This window comes from Xenopus tropicalis, chromosome 4, assembly GCF_000004195.4.
Source record: "Xenopus tropicalis strain Nigerian chromosome 4, UCB_Xtro_10.0, whole genome shotgun sequence".
Lineage (NCBI taxonomy): Eukaryota > Metazoa > Chordata > Amphibia > Anura > Pipidae > Xenopus > Xenopus tropicalis.
In genome coordinates, this window is record NC_030680.2 from 39,112,979 (window position 1) to 39,139,523 (window position 26,545).

Below are 26,545 nucleotides of genomic sequence, written 5' to 3' on the forward strand. Positions count from 1 at the left end.
TAGGCCTATGTAACTACATATGACTGTTGAATCTGCTCTTTATTTATCTTTCTGTTCCCCTATCTTTACTTGAACTATTTCAATCCATAAGTAATTCAGAGTGGATTTCTTTATCTTAAATATTGCTATGATTTCTCTTTTTCTTCAGGAAGGGCAGCAGCTCATGTCAGAAAAACCGGAGCTTGAACCAGTAGTGAGAGAAAAACTAGACACTCTGCATAAGCTGTGGAATGACTTGGAATCTACCACACAAAGTAAAGCTCAGTGTCTGTTTGATGCCAACAGGGCAGAGTTATTCACACAAAGCTGTTCTGCTCTGGAGAGTTGGCTTCAAAACCTCGAGTCACAACTACAGTCAGATCATTATGGCAAAGATCTGACCAGTGTCAACATCCTATTAAATAAACAGCAGGTACATCTAAATACATTACTTTGCCATTATGTTATAGTAGTGCAATATTACTTATTATAATAACTTATATATGTAAGATTTAATTGTTTACTGAACATTATTGCTGACAAGCATTGCATGCTGAGCTCTCCATTTTGTTTTGTTTGCAGATGCTGGAGAACCAAATGGAAGTGAGGGAGAAGGAGCTAGAAGCTATACAGTCCCAGGCACAGGCCCTTGGACAGGAGGATGCCAACATAGTGGAGGTTGACTCAAAGCATAAGGATGTAGCAGATAAATTTTCCAAGCTGCGTGCTCCTCTAAACAAGAGAAGAAAATTACTTCTAGCCTCCAAGGAAGGACATCAGTTTAACAGGGACCTGGAAGATGAAATAGTAAGAGTTGAAATATTGTGTTAAATCCCTTGGTGGTGTGTATAAATATTTTAAAGATGACTGCTCATGCCTTGGCCTACACGCTAGAGTTAGCCTTTTAAAGCTTTATGATGGCCTATAAGTTTCCTATGGACACCACAGAACAAAATTAAGTTTACATATGTTATAGACTGAAGTTCATTATTATATATATATTTTTTTTAGTTTTTTAAGCATGTTTCTAGACTTTTTCCTCTAGTTGGACACACTCATGTACAGTGTATTTAAGTCATCTATGTTATTTTACCTTAAAGCTTTGGGTAAAGGAGAAGATGCCAATGGCAATCTCCACTGATCATGGAAAAGATCTCCCGACAGTCCAGCTTCTTATCAAAAAGAATCAGGTAAGTAGATAATGGCTACATGACCGTGTAAATGATTTTCACATATTCACATACTTTCCAAGCATGAAAGAAGTTAGTCTTCCTGCTCAACTGTTAGAAAAATTGTACTGCAAATAAATATATGGATGCTTAGGGTCACTGAGCGAGAATAAAAGTCCAATTTTACTATTCTGCACAAATATGAATTGATCGTTTGCCTAGGGTGGAATGATCAAATTAGGCAGTTTTGTCCAGTGCTCATAAACAGTTATGATATGTTTACTTTATATGAATTTGATGGGTTTTCTTTTACATCATTTTTATTTTACGTAAACATCTCAGTTATTGTAGTATAATGGCATTTACAGGTATATGTTCAAAGCATTGACTGGAAGAAAGACTATTTTGAGTATACATAGTAGCTGAGGTTGAAAAAGCCCACACTTTCTTCAAGCTAAGCTTTTTTTTTTTTTAAATCTGAGTTGTACTAAGCTTTAACGCCAGTAATCATCACAATAGCTTGGACACTGAGCTCATCTGTTGAAAGACATATTTAATTTAATGCATGCTAAAATAAGCACAATAAACTCTATGGTATGGACACCTTTGTCTCACACTTTATTAGAGATTGATGAAGTGGCATGAAGATGTTTTCTTAAATGATCATGCTGTGGGCGCACACTGTTTATGAAAAATGTAGACATTAAGAGTGATTGGACCCAGCACTTGAGCTGGCAGCAACACAGAGGAATATCTTTAAGAATTTATCTATAATATATACATTTTTTTACCCTTGAACACCAGACACTCCAAAAGGAAATTTTGGGACATCAACCACGGATTGATGACATCCTGGAGAGAGGCAAATCTATGATCCAAGACAGCTCTCTGGACCCTCAAGAGATAGAAGAAAGGCTTGGGCTACTGAAAAGCACATGGGAAGAGCTGGCAGCAGAAGGAGGAAAGCGCCATGCCCGTTTAGAGGAATCTCTTGCTGCTCAGCAGTTTTATGCTGATGCGGCAGAAGCTGAGGCCTGGATGGGAGAGCAAGAGTTACATATGATGTCTGAAGAAAAAGCCAAGGTTGGTTTAGGGTAGCAGTTGATACCTTGTTGATAAATATTGATAAATTGACACTTCTGGTCATGCAAAATATCCATTAAATGCAAAAATATTACCATTTTAGAAAGTAGAACAGTTCCAGAACAGATCACGTGAAACATTTCTGAGATGATCAAAGGATAAAGAGGCATATGGAGTGTAATGGTACACATACATCACTTTGGGCTTCCATATAAAAAATAGCTCACTGACTTAACTTTAGAATTATATGACTATCACTTGTGGGTAAAACACTTGGATAGTGTACAATTTAGATGACCATATAGCATTGTTCCTCATGTACGGGATGGTAGCAGGGCAGTAATGATATATATATATAAGGAACTGTTGGCTATAATTTCCTCATATATATTCTTTAGGATGAGATTGGTGCCCAGGCAATGCTGAAGAAACACTTAGTAATGGAACAGGCTCTTGATGACTATGCAGACAACATCCATCAGCTTGCCAATTCAAGCCGCGACATGGTCTCCAGAGGTCATCCAGAAAGGTGAGGGAAATACTACAATAAACAGATAACACTTTATAAATCTGTACCTTAAGATGTGACTTCTGCCTACCAACTCAACCAAGTCAAATTAATCTATTTTCATACAATTCAAGTCAATTAAGTTTAGCCTTTCATTTAATTGAAACTACCTAACTAATTAGGTTAACAGAGGAAGGCAAAAAACAAAAGAAATCTGAAGCCTCACCGATATGCATCACACCTTTCCAAAAGGATGGAAAAAATGACTTTACAACTCCAAGGTGGCAATCGGACAAGTTCCTGGAATAACTTTGTAATAAACTTAATTTTAGTAACCCTGTACGTTTTTCACTTTCTGGAAATGCATCCTGCACTTTCTTAAAAAAAATATCCTATGTATTTGCAGGAAGAAAATTTCTACACAGTTCTCATTGTTTAAAAAAAACCTATTCGGCTTCTTAAAAATTGTTCTTCTGTTTTCAGTGCATGCCCTTGTGTCTGCTGAAAGGATCTAATGTTAAATAGACATTCATTTAATTGTAAATCCTGCTGCTGTTGCTAACCACGTTCATGTTTGGTCATGTTCCCCCACAGTGATCGTATTACCCTTCGTCAAGGGCAAGTGGACAAGCTATATGCCAGTCTTAAAGACCTGGCAGAGGAGAGACAAGGAAAGCTACAAGAGCACCACAGACTTTGCCAACTCAAGAGAGATGTCGAAGACCTTGAGCACTGGATCTCTGAACGTGAGGTGGTTGCAGCTTCTCATGAACTTGGGCAAGATTATGAGCATGTAACGGTGAGTTTTATCTTAACAGGTGACATTGTGCTTTATCCATAGTGGTTATTAGCTGCACCTCTTTAAAGGAGAAGGAAAGGCTAAGTCACTTGGGGGTGCCAAAATGTTAGGCACCCCCAATTAACTTTATTCACTTACCTTGTACCCCGGGCTGGTACCCCGCACCAACCCCCGGGTACCTGTAGCAAGCAATTCCTTCTTTCGCATTTCTTCTGCCGACAATCCCTGAGTGAAAAGCCGACTTTGCTGTTAAAGTTCGGTTGCGGTTCTCTCTTAACAGGGGCACCAGCACGGGGTACAAGGTAAGGGATTAAAGTCAAAGCCTGCATATGCTTTGCTTTGTCATATTAGTGCATCTCTTTCCTATCCAGGGTGACTAGTCCATGTTAATTTTATTTACTTTTTCATCTAGATGCTGAGAGACAAATTCCGTGAGTTCTCCCGTGACACCAGTAACATTGGTCAAGAGCGGGTGGATGCTGTCAATCTGATGGCAGATGATTTAATTTCATCTGGACATTCGGAAAATGCTACTGTAGCAGATTGGAAAGACCAGCTAAATGAGGCATGGGCTGATCTTCTTGAGATGATTGACACTCGAAGTCAGATGCTGGCAGCCTCATATGAACTTCACCGTTTCTACCAGGATGCAAAAGAAACCCTAGGTCAGATCCAAGACAAGCAGAAACAAATACCAGAGGAGACAGGCAGAGATCTGAATACAGCAGAAGCCATGCAGCGCATGCACACCGCTTTTGAACATGATATCCAAGCCCTGAGTGCACAGGCAAGTTGGAAAATTGCAGTAACAAGAATCGTAATTCTTAACCATGGCTGTATATTTAGGAAAGTTTGCAGATGCCCCAAAAGGAGTGAGAATTTTAAATGTCATTTATGGTTGATTTTGCATCCTTTTCTGTGTAATGGTACAGTGTGCAAAATGCCCAGACCCTTCCCACATGGTACCCCATAATAAAGCAAGTTCTGAACCCATAATGGAGCAGTGGCTTTTGTAAGATGCAATTATGCTTCATTTCTGGTAATAAATGAGGAAATTTTGCAGTTAGCGCCTATTAATAAGTCAAACCCCCAATGACTTGTCTAGAATAACATGGAATTGCCCCAGGAGTTTAAACCCCAGGGCTCTTTCATTAACCCACTGCCCCACCCAAACACATTGCTGGCTACACATAACAGCCCTCTGTCTTCAGAGTTATGCAGTTGGGTGGGCTGCCCCTATCTTTGTCCACACTTTGTCCCCTTGGCAGCAAGGGGTAATTACCATTTGCTGTTAAAGAGTATATGTAGTTCCAGACATCTTCATTGTGATGAAGTCTATATCTTGTCTTGATATCAGGTGAAGCAAGTCCAGGAAGATGCTTCTCGCCTCCAAAAAGCTTATGCTGGTGAAAAGGCAGCAGACATTCATCGCCATGAGCAGGCAGTATCGGAAGCTTGGGGAGAGTTGCAGAATGCTAGTGGTGCCAGGCGGCAGCTTCTTCTTGACACTGTGGAGAAATTCCGTTTCTTCAGAATGGTGCGAGATCTCATGTTATGGATGGATGATATAAACCTGCTAATTGATGCACAGGAGAAGCCAAGGTGAGACCTAATGGTAGGATGGGACTGTTAAGCTGAATGAGATTTGCATCATACTGTTTTAATATTGTGAAAGACATGTCCCATGACTGGGCTGTACGCATTCCTTCAGGCCTGTGCTCTCCAACTTATTACATGTAGTGGGGCCAATTATTTCTCATTCAGCATGCAAATGATAGCATCTAATAACTGCTTCATATAAATCCTGTTTTATTCTTAACTATTCTATGTCTATTTAATAGAGATGTATCCTCAGCTGATTTAGTCATCCAAAACCACCTAGGCATCAAGGCAGAAGTGGATGCGCGAGCTGACAGCTTTACTACATGCATAGATCTTGGCAACTCTCTCCTAGAGAAGAATCATTATGCCTCTGACAAGGTAATATTGTTTTCTTCATTTTACAGGTACATTATCAGATAACAGTCTTTACTTTTAGGGCTCTGGCACCGGCGATTTACATTTTCGCTGGAGGGATGGCATTTCGGGGAGATAAGTCGCCCGTAAACAGGGAGTTTTGTCGCGGGCGACTAATCTCCCCGTGTGCAAGAGCCCTTATATGATAAGCTGCATTTCTTAAAAACTCTACCTACTGAGTAGTTGACTAATGTGGAAGCAATAGTTCCTGGCAGACTCTTAGCTCCTGTTGCCTTGGAGCTTCTTCGCTTTTCCAGCTTAGCTTGCACTCTGGCAATTTACAGGACAAACAAGAGAAACGACAGATGGTGGCTTAGGTAGGAACCAACGTTAACCTTCATCTGCAGTGAATGTCACTGGTCACTTATAAATTGAAAGAAAAACAAACTGCATTTGATTGCCTATAGAAAATAAAGTGAAACCACCAATCTATTCGTATATTCACAATATCTCTGTAGCTCCAAATGGGACTTATTCCTTTTTAACGGTCTTTGCATACATTCTTTTCTAAATGATGTTTTTTCTCAACATATTCATATGTGTGTTAGATGTTGACCTTTAAAATATTTCATCTATACTCTGCAAAGTAATAAAATAAAACACTAACAGTGTATATTTTAAGATAATTGTATTTTTTTTTCTTTCTGGCTTACTGCTGCAAATAGCCTTCTAAGTCTTAAGAACTTGTAATGACTGTCAATCATGCTATCTGCCAGCTTCACTAAGCCATCAACTGTCTCTTTTTTGTCTTGGCAAAACTTTAGACTTATGACAAGAATAAGAACAGGGAGTAAGGAAAGTTCTGCCAGAGAAAAGAGAAGGGATTGGTCCTAGCAAATCTGACTGATAATGCAGGAGAGAAAGTTAGAAAGACTGTCTGTGACTGTTTTTTCTGGTACTGGTACATAGGTGATGGCGAGTTTCAAGTTCTGCCATTCTGGCTACATATAAGCATGCTTTACTGCAAATAGCTCTTTAAAATAGGGGGCAGTTAGCATATTCCAATATGCTTTCTCTTTTAACATCCCAGTTACTATGTACAGCTGACCCTTAAATACAGTGCTTATCTTACCACTCAGTCAGGTCTTTCCTGTTTATAACTGACCCTTTAATCCATTGCATGCTGTCATTAGGCTACTGTGCTTTTGTATGGAACTGAGCCTTTAATCCACTTAACAGTAATGCTGCAAAATGCTTTTAACCATAGCAAATGATCAGAAAGGTATAAAAACAATGCTTTTACATTTAGTGATCAAAAGAAATGATGTTTCAGTGCAGATTTAAGATCTTCAATATATGTTCAGGTTCTGTCATAAAATGATGTAGAACTGGTACACTCTTTTCTTTTCTGTAGTTTCAATAGCCACTAAGCTTCACCAGGCTTTTTTTCTCCACCTGCATATAAACATTGCCAGAGAAAAAAAGCCAGTCCACTCCCATCTGCTCTGTGGTGTAAAGGTACTAACACACAGCATCGACCTGTAAAATCCACCAAAGGAAGGGTTTAACTTCCATGTTTATGTGAAAAAAGTCACATGAATTTAAGGATTCAGACTTGGTTTGGCTAAATTCTGGATTCGGTGCATCCTCAATATTTGTTCTATTAAACAAACTATGTTGACCAGTTTTGTGTTTAGTGCAATAAGACTGTGGACAATTTTGCATGTACCCTGCAGGACTGAACTAACTAGTATTGTGTCTCTTTCAGATTTCAGAGAAACTGGAGCAATTGCAGGAAAGAAGGCAGGAGACTGAAAACAAATGGAAAGATAAAATGGCATGGCTGAGAGTTGGTGAGTCTGAGATATTAGGAAGAACTGCGCAAGTATGAACAGAGAGTCCAGGAACAATAATCTAAACTGACAGAAAATAACTTCAAATAACACACTAGTTAAGTTCATGACTTCATGAACTTCTGTTCATTATACACACAGTGATCAGTGATTTCTTTGTGCACATAGTAGCCGGGAGACGTTTTAACAGAAATAATGGGGATCTTTCTCCTTTCTAACATAAATAAATAAATAATTAAATAATCAACCTGTTAGAAAAACGAATTGCTGTCCTACGTCATAGAAAAACTGAGCAAATGATTGGCAGGTACTTGCAGTCATGTGATTCCATACAAACAGCTGAACCGAGGGGAGTTCTGTAGTTTTATTGCCAGGCTTTCTGCTATTAGTAATACAATACTTTCAAACCAAGAATATTGCCATCCTTTACTTGTGTCTTTCATATTTCATAACACTTTAGATTTCATATACAAAGGGATGAGATGTTTTATAGTCGAATTGTTCCCTGTAAAATTTAGAACATTTCCTGAAAGTTTCATAAAATCTTATCCCAACTTTTTGCAAAAAAAAAAAAAAATTTAGGTGTAAAATGTTAAACAAAGCACTTCCCCCTTTGGGTTTTCCCCCAAAAAGGGCTACCAGTCATACAAGGTAAACATGAATTAAAATAATTTAACTGGCTAAAAATATAATGCAGTTCAAGTCTTTGAGTTATACATTCGAAAAATTTTTCTCAACTATTTATAAAACTGCCTCACAGTGTTGATTTTCAATGCTTTTGCCGTTCTATACCTACCACCCTATGGTTTGCTAGTGGGTCTGTACTTGTGGGAATCAAATCAATGCTAAATGCATTAAAAATTGAGCTAGAGCAGTTTTGTTGCATTTAACATTGATCTCTTTCATTTCCTTAAGTACAGATCAACTGGAATAAATACAATCAGGTCATTTGTAGCAGTATGTTGCTGTCCTCAATTCAAATCAGTCTCATCAGAGTTTTAAAAAAATGTTATCATGTATCGCTTGCTTTGGTGAGCAAAACTGTTTCTCTCATGTTATCTGGTTTGGTTGTCTGGGTAGTATTAATTTAAAAACCTGCTGTCCTATCCTAGAAATATAATTTATGTAGAAGAAGAACTTAATATCTGCAAGGATGCAACAGTCCATCCGTTACCAAGAATGATATTTTAGAACTGACATGACTGTGCAAAAGAAAAGTAAATAATGTTGTTTAAAGGAATACTGTCATGGGAAAATGTTTTTTTTTGTTTTTTGTTTTTTTTTTAAAACACATCTGTTAATAGAGCTTCTCCAGCAGAATCCTGCATGGAAATACGTTTTTTAAAAGAGCAAACAGATTTTTTATATTTAATTTTAAAATTTCACATGGGGCTAGCCATATTCTTCAATCCCAAGGGTGCCACAGCCATGTGACCTGTGCTCTGATAAACTTCAGTCACACTTTACTGCTGAGCTGCACGTTGGAGTGATATCCCCCCCAGCAACCAATCAGCAGAGCAATGGAAGGGAGCAAGATAATGGCTCCCTGACACCTGTGTTGCTAAAAGTCATACATATCAGAATAACACTGAATTTTAAAAAATTTAAAGCCCCCCTCATGACTCCTCCAGTTACATGGGAGTAGTAGAAACAATAGGTTACCTGAAAGCAGTTCTAATGTGTAGCGCTGGCTCCTTCTGAAAGCTCAGGCACAATGCACTGAAGTGGCTGCCTACACACCTATATTACAACTAAAACCTATACCTAACCTATAGGGGTTATTTTACCAAAATCCATTGGTGTTTTAATGGTGAAGACAGATTAGTTGCCACAATTTTTTAAACCCCAGTTGCAGAGATGGAAAACACAGTTGCGGCAACTAATCTCCATGCACAAATATGCAAGTCACTGTGTGTGAAATACACCAACGGGGGACTAGTCTCCACCACCTTTGCAGGGGCGATTTTAAAAATCCAGTTGTGATCTAGTTGTCTTCGCCTAGAGTCTAACTATAGTTACTTAGATTTTAATTGTTTTTATTTTAATATTTGTAATTTAAGCCTGTTTCTAAGAAAAAAATTTAGCTTTATAAATCCTTTCGATAATAAACAGGAAGGTGAGGTCAAGACCATGTTTAGAAAATGTGAATGGACCTGGTTATGTGAAATATACTGTTGGGGGAACTTTTGCAGAATAAAAATAGTCCCTGTAGTAATGAAAAAATGATCCCTCAAGCCCTCCTGAACTGAATCTCTGATATGAAGCCTTTGGCCTTACAAAGTGTTGTTTTTTTTTTTTTTTTACTTCCTGTGAGTCTGTAACTTCTATAAGACAATATGGGTTTTAGCTTACCATTTTCTCTTTCCTCTCAGTCCACGAAGTGCTGATGTTTGGAAGAGATGCAAGTGTAGCTGAGGCTTGGCTGGCCAGCCAGGAGCCCATTGTCCGGTCGTCAGAACTTGGTGGCAATGTCGATGAAGTAGAATCCCTGATAAAAAGACACGAAGCCTTTCAGAAAGCAGTTTCTACATGGGATGAGAGATTTGTTCTTCTTGAAAAACTAACCACGGTGTGTAGCTATTAATGTGGTTTATGTGTTACATGAGTGCAGGTACAATCTACATATTCAACTGTAATTTTTTTCCTTGCTAGTATTATGATGGGTGCTGGACCAGAGTGGGATTCAAAATAGGCCCTGACATTTCAGAGGTCCAAACAGCCCCCACCAGTCCAATAAATAGTGACTCTCTATGTCATCTTACAGCAGCCCTTCTGGCATATGCCAGATATCACAGATAGTCAGTCTGGGCCTGCTGTTGCATTGTTTTAAGCTTTTACCTAACGATCTCCAGCAAATTCCAAAAATTATATTGACCACCTGATATAAGGTGCATTTATATGAGTGAGTTTGTGTCTTTTCTTGTTGTGTATCTTGTAAGTGTACCCATCATACATTCTTCTCATGTATGGGCAATAATAGCAAATGCTGGTTATTGGGGTAATTTGGCTATTAGTAGGTGTGGAGGGTGTTGGCATACATGGAGTTCATGCATAGGAGCCAGGGTCATATCTGGGTATGCAAATGTGCTTTGTTCATTAAAAGACCCAATATCCTTTATGATTTGGCTCTTAAAGTTACCCGTGATGGTTTTTTGACACCCTTTGTAAAGTGCCATTGGGGGCACGTTTTTCACCTATTACTCATGGCAGAAATGGCACTACTTTGGGAGTACAGGCATGTTTAATGTATGTTCAATGCACAAATTAAGGAATATTTTAAAAATTAAAGATTGTTGTCTCTTGCAGTTAGAAGAAATTGAAATGCGTCGGAAGCGGGAAGAGGAAGAAAGAAAGAAAAGACCACCAACACCACCTCTACCAGTAGAAGAGCCTCGAGAGGAAGTTGTAAAAACCCAAGTTTCCCAGACTATTGAAGGGCAGACTGATCCAGCCAATATACTTCAAGAAAGGTTTGTTATTTTCACCATGATTAGATGACACATTCTGCAGGGAGTTTCTAGGATAATGGCACATTGGCAATATTCAGCTCAACAAATAGGCAACAAAACACCTTATCCATTTCAATGTCTTCACCTGGACCCAAGGGTGCACTTAGTTCAAAGCAATTGTCTTTAGAAAATGGGTTCAAGTGATTAATAATAAAAAATTAGTTTGGGGGGATTCCGAACATATTGACACATTTTGAGCTGGAACTGGTTCATCAAAATGTTTTGTTTTTACCTGTACTTACCCCTGCTCACTGCCACTATAATAAGGTTAGTTTGTTTAAATATACAGTGGTGCTTGATAGTTTGCGAACCCTTTAAAATTTTCTATATTTTTATATGAATGTGGCAGTCTGATTTTCAAACAAGTCCTAAAAGTAAATGAAAAAAAACCTAGTTAATCAAATGAAACAAAAATTTTTATATTTGGTCATGTATTTATTGGGAAAAAAAATGATCCAATAACATATCTGCGTGTGGCAAAAATAAGTGAATCCTTAGGATTATCATATAACTTAAAGGTGAAATCAGAGTCTGGTGTTTTCAGTCATTGGGATGACAATCTGGCGTGAGTGAGACCCTGTTTTATTTAAAAAATGGTAATCCAGCAAAGCTTGATCACACATACAACACATTTGTGTATCATGGCTCAAACAGAGGAGGTGTCTGAGGACCTCAGAAAAAGAGTTGTTGATGCCCATAAACCTGGAAAAGGTTACAAGACTATCTCTGAAGAGTTTGGACTCCACCAAAAGCCAGACAGATTGTGTACAAATGGAGAATTTCAAGACCGTTGTTACCCCACCCAGAAGTGGTTGACCATAAAGATAACTCCAATTGCAAGGTGTCTAACTGTCTGAGAGGTTACAAAAGAAACCAGAGTAAAGTCAAAGCACCTGATGGCCTGTCTCACATTGGTGAATGTTGATTACACAATTAGGAGAACACTGAACAGCAACGTTGTGTATGGCAGGGTAGCAAGAAGAAAGCCACTGATCTCCCCCAAATAAATTGCTGACCATCTACAGTTTGTTAAAGATCATATGGCCGAACTAAAAGGATACTGGAAGAATGTTTTGTGGATGCATAAAGCCAAAATAGAACTTTTTGTTCCATTTCTTAAATTTGATTTATGCCCTCCCCTGTCTTTTTATTTTTCCTTCTCCCCTAAAGCTTAGCTCAGTTCCTCCCCCATGTATTTCCCTTATTTCCTTTTGTTCTCCTGATTTATTTATTTTTTTGTCTTGGCAAATCTCCTGTTTTTTCTTAGCACTTTTTCAGGGTTCCCACAAAGATTGCTGACCATAGTGTTCAGTTAGTTGAAAGCAAATTGTATAAAGTTATCAGTGAGTGCGTGGCCAGGATTTGTTGGGATAAAACTGTAACTTTATGATGAGCTTCCATGGTCATTTTAGATTTTTTTTTTTTTGGAAACATCCAAATTTTCAGTTGCTTTTTGTATGAGAGTTTTGTTTAGAACTGTGGTCTAAGTTTGAGTATTGCTTTTTTGTAGGATAAATGGCATGCAGAATTCATTCCAGGAGCAAGTATCTGTTAATGGACTGTGCACAGAGTCTGATTCTCCACAGGTATCCCCATATTGTTCCAGCTCCCTTTATTATGTTTTGTTAGTAGGGACTTTTAAAAACATAGTGGGACTTTTTATTTGCCCTTTTCTTTCATTTGTGCGATTTTTCTGAGTTAATAGGGTTCATTGTTTAGCTGGGTAAAATACAATATTATGATTGGAGAAATAATATGGTCATGTTGCTGCATGCAGTCTCTCCTACACTTCTTCAAACAGAGTGTGAGGGATCAACTGCTGTTAGATTGCATTAAATGGCAGTCTTTCAAAGAGTAATGTAAATGTTTGTGTTGCTAAGCCATAGGTCACAATAGGCAAATAATATATTAGACCGTTGTATAGAGTATTTGTGAAGTGATAATTATAATACATTTATGAAAAGGTCTTTATTGTTTTACAGCCATCGTCCGATACACAGAGGTTAGAAGACAGCATCTCTGAAAATCAGGTATAAACATTTTTTTTTTTTTTGCCTAAGAATGTTCATCAAGAAAACTGCATTTGTGGGTGGAAGACTAACTACTTCCATCCCTGCAGGCCAACAGTCTTCATGGGGCTACCAGAGCCAATCACAGCCCTCATTTGGCATTCCCAAAGAACTTTTTTTCAACACTTTTTATATCTTGAGTGTAGCTCATGAGTAAAAGAGTAAAAAAAAAAAAGTTTGGGGATCCCTGGTCTAGTCTATTGGTTTGAAACTGTGTTAAGTCTTTTAATGATCTTTGGCAGGCTGAATTTCCTTAAATATCTACTTTGATTCATTTTTTTTTGTGTGTGTCTTAAGGGTCCGGAACAGTCAGATGTAACCAATGGAGCCAGGACTGAGGTTATTACCAAAGATGGAAGTCCAACACCTTCTCCACAACTTGTGGCTAGGCCAACCTTCTCCCCGATAAACCTCCAGTATTCTACTTTGCCATCTAGCCCCACTGAACCATTGGCATCTGAGCAAATGGAAGGAATGCTGCACCGCAAGCAGGAAATGGATTCTCACAACAAGAAGGCTGCGAACAGGTCAGTATTCTGCCATGATATATCTATGTAATATAAGTGCAATAAAAAGGGCTGAAAATATGTTTTGCCTATTGTTTTTAATTCGATTGCTTTGATGTCAGTTAATGTATGTCCTTTTTTACCTCCCCGCCTAAAGGAGAAGAGAAGGTTCACGAGGAAGGGGGGGCTGCTTAATGTTAGGCACCCCCAGTGATTGTAACCACTTACCTAATAACCTGGGTCGGTGCTCCTTTTAAAACTGCATCTGACTGGGGTACATCTGTGAAGGCGATCCTCTCCCTGCTTCTTTCTACTAACATTTGGAACCCTCAGTGATTGAACCCCTTTCTTCTCCTTTAAATTGTATGATGAGTTGGTCCATATAGACTACCCATTAAATGCTTAAATGCTTGGTTCTGACTGTCTTATTAAAAGCATAAGCAATAGTTACTTGCTACAATCAGTGATAAATAACAGCCATACTAAAAACCCACCAAGCTTATCCAAGGTCCCTTTGTCCGATATAGATGTTTTTACTAGATATTTTTTTACTATATTTTGGGAAAGCAGTACACTGAGTAAGAAATAGTAGCTGCCAGTACTTAAATCATGTATTTATTTATGGTTTGCTTTGTTTATTATGTATGCATATATATGGTATATTCATTAGCACATGCTCTATATTGGGTACCTGCAGGATATTCATCTTAATAGAGTTCACCAAGGCATTCCATGATCATATAAAAGAATTAAATATTGTGTGGCAGGGTATACATTTTCTTATTGCATAAGTTTCAACAGGTCATGTGACATTACTAAGCACCAATTGATGATACAGGTTTAGGATCTGTTGCCCAGAAACATGTTATCCAGAAAGCTCCAAATTACATAAAGGCCATCTCCCATAATTGTGATTTTCTTTTATTTACTTTTTCTCTGTAATAATAAAACAAAAAAATCCTATTGGGTTTATTTGATGTTTACATGATTTTAAACAGACGAGGTATGGAGATCCAAATTATTCTGAATATTCTGATAAAAGATCCTATACATGTGTCACCGAGTACTGATTATAATTTTCTTTGTGTTATTCGTACCTTGTTTATAGAAAATACATAGCTTAATTTTTCCTGAATTAGACCTTTTCAATCTTAGATAAGTAGAGCTTCCTGAACAGAAAGTGAGGATTGACAAAAAGTGAGGACTTGATCAGTAATGCATCAGCAATAAATGTTGCTTCTTCTATATCCAGCTTAATTTTTGTATCTTCCAAAACACTCCATGCAGGTCCTGGCAGAATGTTTACTGTGCACTGAAAAGGGGCAGTCTGGGTTTCTACAAGGATGCTAAAAGTGCAGCCAGTGGCGTTTCTTATCATTCGGAGCCCTCCGTCCAACTTAATGGAGCCCAGTGCAGTGTTGCTCATGACTACAAGAAACGCAAGAATGTCTTCAAGCTAAGGTATGCATAGTCACAATGAGTTTGCATATATTTATAACAAATATGTTGTTTCCCATTATAAGAAGGCAATCCAGTTACTAGGGGCAATGTTACTGGGCCCCAACATTGGTAATTTGACCTTTTTAACCAAGATATATTGAAATTGGTCAATAATTAGGGTCTCACTGGCCCCCTCCCTGCAACCGCAGGGTCTGCTTTCTCTGTAGTTACGCCCCTGCCAGTTACTCCAGCTGTATGTGATTGAGTATAAACAGGGATTATGTTGTGTGCACAGAATTTTACAGCACAATTTGAAAAATAATTTAGCCTGTCTTAACTGTATTAGGTTCTTTAAGGACACAAGAGACCATGTTGCTTGATGACAGTGGGTGTTCTGAGAGATTCAGTACTCCATATGATTTTATAGCACTTAGCCTGTTTAAGTGCATAATACAATTAATCCCATTATGTGGAAAAAGCAGGGCAACACTTTGATAAACCCAAGAAGCTACAACGTATGGCTCTCTGTATATCTTATGTTTTGGAGCGAACTACTAGGTAAAGACCTCATCTGAGGATGAAATTTAGCTTGCAACCTGATGTTTAATAGTAATATGAGTTAATAATTCTTTGCTTTATTCCATTATTTTACAGCCTTCTTGATGGCAAAGAATATCTGTTCCAAGCTAAGGATGAGGTAAGAACACACTCATAGACATTATTCCACCAAACTGGACATTATCTATACTTATCTATGATTTACTTTGCTTTGCTGAGAAGTGAAGGAAATATTGATTACTATAGTCATTGTTTGTACAGTGGTATGTCTCTATAGATCAGTGCTTCTATATATTTGACAGTGTCATCATATAAGTCATATTTATGGGCAAGCGCAGGCTTTAATGCAAATCTTATTTTCCAAGTATTAATTGAGTAGGTCAGCAGAGTTCCATTGCTGCTTCTGAGGCTGAACAATATATGATGGATTGTGGAAGCTTAATCGAACCTGCTTGACACAGAGCTTCAAATATAACCCTTTAATGGCCTCTGCAAGCAAAAAAACTTTCTATTTCTCTGCTGTCTTTAAAATATGTTTTTTTTTTTTTCAGGGGCAATGTTCCTGCTATTGTTGTTAGAACAAACATTGCATTAATATTTTGTTTATGTGATAGGTGCTTTTATATTTTCCCTTATTAGTTAAACACTAAAATCTTTTTGAGAATCAACCCCATTTAAAAGGGTAGTTCACCTTCAAGTCATCTTTTAGTATGTAATAGAATGGCTAATTCTTAGGAACGTTTCAATCGGTCTTACTTTTTTTTCATAGTTTAGTTATTTGCCTTCTTTTGACTTTCAATTTTGCCTTCTTTTGACCCTCAATTTTCAAATGAGGGTTGCTAACCCCAGAAGCCTCTCTGTGAGGGCTACAATGTTATTGGTTATTACTCATCATGCTATTCAGGCCATCTCCTATGCATATTCCAGTCTCTCATTCAAACTGACTGGTTGCTAGGGTAATTTGGATCCTAGCAACCAGATAGTTACTAAAATTCCAAACTCGAGAGCTGCTGAACAAAAAGCTAAATAATTATTGCAGGCATATCTTCAGTTCTCTCAAATAGTGCCCTTAAGTCTCCTCGTATTTCTCTTGTTCAGATTATCGTAAGCCTTATAGGAAAAAAAAAACCCGCTATGCTCTGTAAAGAAAATTTCCATAATGCCTCACTCCTGCACAAAGACCCAGACCTGTGCACATGCACAGTTTGTAAGACTATGAGCAGATTCCTGCTGATTGGCTCAGATCACACATTCCTAAGGGGGGGGCGTTCTTAGCATTCTTGAGGGAGGGGGAGCAGGAGAAGGGAGAGGGCTGCGCAGACTCTGGCACAGGAATTACAGTGACAAGGAGGGAGACAAGAAATCCTGTGTTTCTTTTGATGGAGAACTCAGTGCAGCGTTTCTGTGAGTGCTTATGGCTGGATTTACATAGACCTTTCTGATAAAGATTAGTTGGCTTTCCTTCTCCTTTAAAGCTGACCAACCCCTTTAAGTAAAGAATGTATATAATGTATTGGCCATTTCTGAGCATTTAGTAAGTAAAGCATTCCTTGCCTTAATTGTCTTCTCTTTTGTAGGCTGAAATGAGTAGTTGGATGCGAGTTATAAACGCCTCCCTAACTTCCTCCCCGGGAGACCCCTCAGACCATTCACCGGGCATCATGAAGGGTATGACCCGGGCCATGACAATGCCACCAGTATCACCCAACAGTGGTACAGAGGGATCAGTCACATTGCGCAACAAGGACGGGAAAGAAAAAGACCGGGAAAAGAGATTCAGTTTCTTTAAGAAGAAGTAAATTTCTTGTTTTTCAGACACTTAGCTGTTTCTGATTTGTCACTTCTACCAAGGACCAGTCATACCAACAGCATGGGACCTGTGGAAGCGGGTGGGGTCAGTTTAAAGGGAGAGAAGACCACTGCAACATTTTATATATATATATTATAACACGCACCTCCAATGATGAACAGATATTAAAGCCCTTAAGATGCAAGCAGTGAGGCAGCGGATCTGGAGGTGGCTTTTGTGACCCTCGCAATGAGGTGTATGAGCAGCTCGTGAGGGGGTTGTTTATCCATCGCCATTAAAGTTTTTCGTCTCCACGGGGGTCTTTCATTGTTGTTGCGCGCATGTCCAGATATAGCCTCTAACATGGCATTGGGAGTTAGAGATGCAGTCCACAGTTAGATGCATTTTGACATGACTGTGACTGATACTTTGAGAACTCTTATGCTTAATCTGAAACACCAACATGACAGGTATGGTGACACGCCACAACCGGCACAAACTCATCTAGGTCTGCCAAATGCTTTGCCAGGAATTGTTTTCAGGTATAAGACTGTATTTCTTATAAAACGCTGTTGCAATACAATAACAAAGTGTCAATTATGTAAAAAGTGCAATTGGTTATTATTACTGTATATGCACATCATACACTGGTATGCAGGCAACTAAACGAGCTCCTTTAGGTTGGTAAGTGCAGAATATATTGTGACATATGCCTATATATCACCCTATAAGTATGCACCGACCTATTAAAGGGATAACAATTCCGTTGTCACTGATGGAAATAATTCTTCTCGCTCTCCTTCTCTTTCCTGCTATTACATTATAGAACAGGGAATGCTACAAAGTATGAAGTAATATTCACAATCTGCCCAAAGGTTTTTGCTTCACAAAAAGATAAAAACTATAAATTCTAAATCATTTGCAATATTAATTTTTATCTATAAAATAAAAAAAAATATTTTAAAGCGTGAATGTTTTCTTTCATTTCTATTGGCAAGGAGTGACGTGCTGCTGATTTGTAATGATCCACCTATGATTCCTGGGATATGTCTGGCTTGTTTGAGTTTTATTCAAGCTATGAACACTGTATATCACATGAACCCCCCTCCATAACAACCTAAAGCCTTTAAATTACTGGTTTAGGAAAGAAGCCAGGCACTGTCGGAGTGAATGTTTAAATTACAAAGCAAATTCCATAAAGGAATTATGGGTGATAACCATTTAGATGCTAAAGCTTGTATTTCGTAAATGCAGCCGAAGATAATGTAGCATCAGACTTTTACTAGGTGTATTTGCTGCAACAAACTATGCATTATCCGTCATCAGAATAACATGGGTTTACTCTTTTTCTAAAACACTGCATAGTAACATGTGGGTAAGTTTGGGTAATGGATGAACACTTTTAATAGTAAAAATAAAAAGCATTTACTTGTGCTGGACAATTCTATGTAAAAATGGCACGAATTGTAGGAAAATAATAGATTATGCCTCACTCATTTTTCTGGTTTTGTGTATCTTGTTTACTTTCTGGCAAACAGCAGAAGGTGGATCTTGCTTTATGGCAGGGAAACACTCTCTCAAGATCAGGGCCTACAGGACAAAGTAGAAACAATTACTCTCTGTCTCCGTTATCAATCCATACACCTGACCTTTCTCAAGGGATGGGGTCCAAAACAGTCGGCTGAAGCCCAGTTTGGTTAATAATTGGGCACAGTTCCTACAGTATATGTTTTCTGAGATATGGGCTACACTGAAAGGGAGAGATTCTTGGACAGTATGATCCATTAGTGACAATCCAGCCATCTACAGTAAATCCCAGAACCCCAGACTTGGGGGCCTATATATTTCTGGAAAAATGGCTGAATAGCTGGCTGCTACAGCATGTTTGTTTTTATATATCTGTAACAATGTAATTTGCTAATAGGGGCCATTAGTAAATGCTGGACCATAATGGGGGGGGGAAAGGGATGCACCAAATCCACTTTTTTGAATATTCGGCTGAATACCAAACCGAATTCAAATTAGCATATGCTATTGGATGGGTTAAATCTGTGAAAAATGGGAAAAATTTTCAACTTCTGTGTTTACATGACAAAAAGTCACGTGATTTTTCAGATTTGGTTCAGCCAGAGGCATGGATTCGGCCGAATCCTGATGAAAAAACCCAAATCGTGGCCAAATCCCAAACCAAATCCTGGATTCTGTGCATCCCTACCCAAAAATGAACCCAATTGCTTTATATATGAAAGGCTCCTTAAGATTTACTACTGTGCTGTCTGGAATGAGTGTGGCTGAGGCAAAGTAAACTGAGCTCATGAACTTAAATGTGAACTGCTAATATGATAGAAAACACAATTAAAGCTTGTGTGTTAAAAAAAAAAAAAAAAAAAGGGGGGGGGTAATTATATGGCAATGCTATGCCTTTTAAAATGTTAGTTACTTCCATCTTCAACATGAATGTATATTTGCTGGTATCCATGCAGCCATCTCTACAACAACAACAAAAAAAAAAAAAAAACCAGCAGTCCTCTCTTGCTTTATGGCATTCTACATGGAGGATCAAAGCAGTTGCCTCAGAAGACCCATATAGTGACTGACACATATTTGTTCCGCAAGAGGGGAAGATAAGAACGCTTAGCTGATGCAGAGCAAAAGACTGAAAGTTTAATATGAGTGTCTATGAGAAAATAACAGCACTATCAAAGATTGAGCAAAAAGAGCGAGAGTAAAACCATGTGCCTCTAAATGTAATGGTCCATGAGGTGTTGTGTCGCTTATTTTTTTTTCAAGTGACCGCACTTGTGCACTTGCAGGGACACAGCAACTACAATGTGCTTTAAATCAGGGGTCGCCAACCACCGGGCTGTGCTGAACCGGGCCACCTCTGCTCACAATTACTTGTGATCACAACTCCCTGATGCGTTACACAGCCATGACAATAGCTATGCGAAGCCCAAGAAGATTTCTACTGATTACGACAAGGACCAAAGTACTTTATTAAGTTGTATGTAATAATAATAATAATAGTAAAGTGCATAATATAAAATTTAACTAGCACTAGTTGCGCCGCACACCCCCCATCACCGGTCCTTGGAAAAATTGTCTTGCTCGAAACAGGTCCGTGGTGCAAAAAAGGTTGGGAACCACTGCTTTAAAGCATATTAGCACTGCTGAGACGCAGAGCTGGGCCAAGCTGGCAAGCCACCCTGGACAACCCGGTGCCACTTCAGTATGCACACCAACACCCTCCTGCAGTGTCACTGCGTGTGTGTTCTTTCACTGCCGGAAGGGCGGTTGGGTGAGAAGCACTCCTACTAGGGGCAGGTGAAGGAAGAGTTATGTACCTAGTGCTCCTCCATGGTTGCTACCCCTAGTTCCAGCCTGCTGAGAAGTTATCCAGTGCTATGGAATGCTGAAATGTGATTGGTCAGATGCACAGGTGAGCACACATACATATGACTGAGAATTGCCTCAACATGTGCTAAAACACATGTTGAGACAATTATCAGTAATTGATCAGCATTGTCTATTTTATTAGCCACGACAAGTAGCTGCTACTAGTAGCTCCACGTGTCTTCACCCTTATGCACTAAACAGTATATTATTTTTGGATGAGTCTAATAAAAACCATTCCTCGTTCTTTCTTAATTTACTGTGTGTGCACCATCTAACTCAATGCTTCTGTGGTACAGAGGGATGGAATTTTTCTGGCCTACATGGTGGAGGGCCGATAATGGAAGCCAGTTTTGACCACTTCCCTTTTTTAATCCACACCACTTGAAACCACGCCCATGTTATCGCATGACCATACCCATATTAATAGTGGTAGTACAGCAAAAACCTGCCATACTCTGCCTTCCCTACCCTGCATGTGTGTGCCATACTCTGCCTTCCCTACCCTGCCTGTGTGTGCCATACTCTGCCTTCCCTACCCTGCCTGTGTGTGCCATACTCTGCCTTCCCTGCCCTGCCTGTGTTGCCATACTCTGCCTGTCCTATGCTGCCTGTGTGTGCCATACTCTGCCTTCCCTACCCTGCCTGTGTTGCCATACTCTGCCTGTCCTATGCTGCCTGTGTGTGCCATACTCTGCCTTCCCTACCCTGCCTGTGTTGCCATACTCTGCCTGTCCTATGCTGCCTGTATGTGCCATACTCTGTCTTCCCTACCCTGCCTGTGTGTGCCATACTCTGCCTGCCCTATGCTGCCTGTGTGTATGGCACACAAAGGCAGCATAGGGCAGGCAGAGTATGGCACACACAGGCAGCATAGGGCTGGCAGAGTATGGCACACACAGGCAGCATACAGTGACACAATGCTGGCACTGCTCCTACAGTCTATTTTAAATAATTATGTATCAAGTTGCTTGATACATAATTATTTAAAATAGAACGTTGTCACTTTAATAGCACAGTTAACACTTCATTGTGAGTTGCAGTTCACCATTACGTATTTAACAAAGGAGTAAACCAATCTAGCATTATCGTTTAGTAATCAGAGAAGGGGTTGTCTTTTATCTATGTATTATAAATACTTGTGAATTATACCCCTCCTGGTTGTTTTGTGTGGAGAAAGGTTGTGAGAAGATCGTGAGAGTTCCAGTCCCACACATCCAATCCATATATTTAACTGCTCCTACAGTCTGCACAATAACTATATATTAAAAAACATTTTAATTGCACCACAGTATATGTTCTTTGTATAGTGAGCAGGGTTTATTTGTGGGTTTCTACTGCGGTGTGAACAGGTGGACAATGTGGGTGATTACAGTCTGAGCCTGATGTGTAGGGCTCAGACTCATGTGAACAATGTAGGGATTAAAAGGTGTGAACAACACATGGGATTACATGTTTAAACAATACAGAGGGTTTATAGCCTGAATCTGAGGTGAGAACCATGCAGGGGGCAGTTAATCTCAGTACTGATACCATTTAATGCTTACTCAAAGGTAAGCCATCAAAGCAGCCAGACAGGTGGGGGGCCACACAGAGGGGGGTCGTGGGCCTCCAGTTGGACATCACTTATCTGATTAAGATATCATTAGAAATAAAATGATTAGAAATAATGAAAAGCTGGACATTTTACAGGACATTGCTCCATGAATATCTTGATGCAGATTTTTAAAAAGTTGCAAATAAATTTGTACCTTATTATGTATATAGTGGCAACATCTTGTAGCTCCCTTTCACATCAGCTGCTAAATCTAATCCAGTTTCCCTATGACATTCACCATGACTATAGTCAATTTAATCAGGAGCCAATTAACCTTCCAATGTGTTATTAGAATGTGCCCATGTAGACACGGGACAACATACAAACCCCTTGCAGATAGTATTTAGGTTTAATCAAACTTTGGAACCAAGAACTGCGAGACAGCAGCGCTAACCACTAATCCCTTGTGCAGAACGGCTGCCTTTTCATTCTAGATGCAAAATCTCTTTTCTTATCTCTTTTCTCTCATCCAGCAAAGCATCAATTTAAGTAACAAGTATTAGGAAGCAGTAAATATGGGTAAGATTAGCCTCTGGATCAAGTAAAAGGTAGGATTTATTTGAGCAAAAAGGTGGATGGATGTGTCTTTATTATGTAACTCTGTAACTGTATATATAGACATTATTTCTGCTGCAATACAATAGTTTGTCCAAAGTCTATGAAATGCAGTTTGTAGGTTCTTGACTTGACAATTCCTTGTCCATAAGGATGATCAGTAACTTTGCCTGTAGATCAAAGCAAGTCTGGGGATCTTGGATTTATTGTAGATGGCTGGATCATACTGTCCAAGAATCTCCCCCTTTCAGTGTAGCCCATAGCCCCTGTTAATATCCCTCTCTACCAGCATACTTCTATGTCTTTCTAGGGCCTTCGGCCTCTGCCCTTCTTTTCAAAGTTTTTTCTTCCCTCTTTCAACTTGCACTTTCTTCTTGTATTCAAGCACACAAGTGTCTCTGGGCATAAGTTTATGTGGTCCATTTTAGAGCAGAGAGACCAGCGTTTCCCCCGTGTATACAGTGTTGCTTCACAAGTGAACTGGAAAAGGAGTTTAACAAGGAGATAGGAATTTACACCCTCTCTCTTCTGCTTATTCTACAGGTAATTGCTGCACTATTTCCACCTTCACTGTGGCCCTGAATACTGCATTTCTGCTAGTTTATTGGGTAATTTAGCTAGTTCTATTTCCATTCTCAATTCCCAATATTGCATGCCCCCTATTCCTGTGCTCCAGCAATTTGTTGATTTTATGACCCCCATCGTAAACTCCTCTAAACAAACTTTGTAGTTCAGCATATCTTTGGGCTGATCTTCACTGGTGCATTTCTCTCATCCTGGGACTCAGCTGATTGATTTAATTTGTAATTTAACTAGCTGCAATCAGCTCTGATTCCCCAGTCCTGTGTTCAGGAGTGACCCAGCTTGCTCTCCCTATATCTTAAGAACCTCATTTGGGAAAGCAGCGCACAAGTGAATCCTTCCAAAATGAATCATTCACAAGTGAACTGGAAAAGGAGTTTAACAAGAGGAGCAACAGGAGGAACAACTAGAGAAGCAACAGCAGAAGACCGGCCAGCCTCAGTCCATTTGAATCAAGACCCAGTTTACTTGCATAATGTCATTGCTCTTATTAGTTTTATCTTTCATGTTTGTGCTTCCAAAGGTAACTTCTTCCTTTCGCCCCCCAGCTGACTGTCCCTACTCCATAACAATATCTTCCTCTCTGCTCCATTCTACACACTGCTGCTCTTACAATCTTTATACATTTTTGAAAAATCTAGCACCTCCAACCAATACCTCACAAAAGCATAACGATTTTAAATCATTCTCACACCTCCTCTCCCTCTCCTTACTGCTACTACTTGCCGCAGGCGATATCTCTCCTAATCCTGGTCCCTGTCATATACCCATTTCCTATCGCCCACGCAATGCTTCTCTTCTGGTAAATCCCTCACAAACCGCTAACCTGTCTAACCTTATTCAAATTCCCACTCTCTCCTCTTCCTATCTCCCCTTCTCTTGTGCTCTTCTCAATACCCGCTCTGTAACTAACAAAGCCGTTATTCATGATCTGTTTTGCTCCAAGTCTTTTCACCTGTTTGCCATAACAGAGACCTGGCTCTCTCAGAATGATAATGCTATTGAGGCAGCTCTCTCCTATGGCGGCCTTTCATTCGCTCACACTCCCCGCATTACTGGCCGTGGGGGAGGGGTAGGGGTAGGGGTTCTGCTCTCCCCTCATTGCCGGTTTAAACTAATCCCTATACCCCCTACTTTCAGGTTTCCTTCTTTTGAGGTGCATACGGTTCAGCTGTTCCACCCTCTCTCTGTGCGGGTGGCAGTTGTTTACAGACCTCCTTCTTCAAAATCCTTGGCTACGTTTCTCTCTGACTTTGAATCCTGGCTCTCTTTTTTTTCTATGCTCTGACACCCCTGCAATCATTTTAGGCGACTTCAATTGCCATATAGATGACCCCTCTCAGCCCTGGCCCTCTCGATTTCTCCATCTAACCTCCTCCTTTGATCTCTGGCAGTGGACTAATACAGCTACCCATAAGGATGGTCATTTTCTAGATCTGGTCTTTTCTAAAAATCTATATCTATCTACATTTAACAGTGAGCCTTTTCCTCTTTCAGATCATCATCTTATCTCCTTTTCTATCTCGCACGTGCCTCATTCTCCCTCTAACTCTCAGCCTAAAACCCTGATTCGCAACACGCGAATGGTTGATATAACTGCTCTCCTCCTCCTGTGCTTCCTCTGATCCTGAGTTACTGGTTAATACCTACAACTCAATTTTATCATCTGCAATTAACACCGATGCCCCCCTGCAGCCCCAACGCAGTCGTGCCCGCAATCCCCGTCCCTGGCTTAACCCTCAGACGCGATTTCTGCGCTCCTGTGCACGATCTGCTGAGCGCATTTGGAGGAAATCACGCGTTAAAGCTGACTTCCTCCACTATAAATTTCTTATGGTGTGCCTCAATACTGCCCTATCCCAGGCCAAGCAAGCATACTAAAACACACTTATAAATAATAATAAATCAAACCCGCGGCGCTTATTCTCTATATTTAACGCGCTACTTCATCCCTCACCTAATGAATCAATCATATCTGAACACACCCACCAGGACTTTGCTGACTTCTTTAAAAGCAAAGTCAATTCTATCCGCAAACAATTTTCCCAACCCTCAGATACCGGTAATCTCGACCTTCCTAAATCTCCTCTCTCCGTATTCAGCGCCTTCAGTCTCGTAACAGAGTCTGAAGTTTCTCAGCTTCTCCGATCCTCTCCGCCTACTACCTGCTCGCTGGATCCTATGCCCTCATCCCTACTAAAACAGTGTGCCCCTGCCCTTACTCCAGCTCTTACCCACATATTCAATTTCTCTCTGGCTTCTGGTACTTTTCCCTCTCTCTTCAAACAAGCATGTGTCAAACCCATTCTTAAAAAGGCTACACTGGACCCATCCTGCCTTTCTAACTACCGTCCTGTCTCTCTCCTGCCCCTAGCCTCTAAACTCCTGGAACGTCTTGTCTTTTCTCGTGTAACTAACTTCCTCTGCACCCATAATCTGCTGGACCCTATGCAGTCTGGTTTTCGGCCTGCGCACTCCACTGAGACGGCCTTATGTAGAGTGGCAAATGATCTCCAGACTGCCAAGGCCAAAGGACGCTACTCGGTCCTCATTCTCCTAGACCTTTCCTCTGCTTTTGATACTGTCGACCATTCTATTCTTATGCAAATTCTCCATTCTCTGGGTATCCGGGATCAGGCTGCATCCTGGTTCTCTTCCTATCTCTCTAACCGCTCCTTCTCTGTCGCTCTTGCTAACAAATCCTCTACCCCGGTTCTGCTTAGTGTGGGGGTGCCTCAGGGCTCTGTGCTTGGTCCCCTGCTGTTCTCCCTGTACACTCTCTCTCTAGGAGACCTTATTTCTTCTTTTGGTCTTAAATATCACCTATATGCAGATGACACCCAGATATATTTAGACCCCCCTGCACTAACTGCTGATGTTCAAACCCAAATTGGTAACTGCCTCCTGGCTATCTCCTCCTGGATGAACCAACACCGCCTCAAACTTAACCTAGCTAAAACAGAGCTCATGGTCTTCCCGCCCAAACCTGGCCCTCCTCCTCCTTTCACCATTACTATTGATGGCATGACCATCAACCCTGTAAATTCTGCACGCTGCCTTGGGGTTATCTTTGACCAGTCCCTCTCCTTCTCTAACCATATTAATAACACTGCCAAAACCTGCCGCTTTTTCCTCCGCAATATTGCCAAGATACGCCCCTTTCTTTCACAAGCAACAGCTAAAACACTAATCCATGCCCT

At 39.9% G+C, this 26,545-nt stretch overlaps 1 protein-coding gene across 3 annotated transcripts in view; it reads left to right on the plus strand.

The window, feature by feature from the left end:
• sptbn2 (spectrin, beta, non-erythrocytic 2) overlaps window positions 1-18,190 on the plus strand; it is a 97,427-nt gene extending 79,237 nt beyond the window's left edge. For all 3 annotated transcript variants that reach the window (XM_012962405.3, XM_004913695.4, XM_002940505.5), the window contains 18 exons: window positions 149-412; window positions 562-786; window positions 1,080-1,169; window positions 1,953-2,231; window positions 2,630-2,760; window positions 3,334-3,538; window positions 3,951-4,325; window positions 4,896-5,140; window positions 5,380-5,518; window positions 7,263-7,347; window positions 9,720-9,916; window positions 10,654-10,817; window positions 12,367-12,442; window positions 12,839-12,886; window positions 13,223-13,452; window positions 14,719-14,892; window positions 15,526-15,568; window positions 17,007-18,190. In XM_012962405.3, coding sequence (XP_012817859.1) covers window positions 149-412; window positions 562-786; window positions 1,080-1,169; window positions 1,953-2,231; window positions 2,630-2,760; window positions 3,334-3,538; window positions 3,951-4,325; window positions 4,896-5,140; window positions 5,380-5,518; window positions 7,263-7,347; window positions 9,720-9,916; window positions 10,654-10,817; window positions 12,367-12,442; window positions 12,839-12,886; window positions 13,223-13,452; window positions 14,719-14,892; window positions 15,526-15,568; window positions 17,007-17,228 — 3,192 coding nt within the window. In that variant the 3' untranslated portion in view covers window positions 17,229-18,190. The remainder of the gene's footprint in view (window positions 1-148; window positions 413-561; window positions 787-1,079; window positions 1,170-1,952; window positions 2,232-2,629; window positions 2,761-3,333; window positions 3,539-3,950; window positions 4,326-4,895; window positions 5,141-5,379; window positions 5,519-7,262; window positions 7,348-9,719; window positions 9,917-10,653; window positions 10,818-12,366; window positions 12,443-12,838; window positions 12,887-13,222; window positions 13,453-14,718; window positions 14,893-15,525; window positions 15,569-17,006) is intronic.
• The last annotated feature ends 8,355 nt before the right edge of the window (window positions 18,191-26,545 follow it).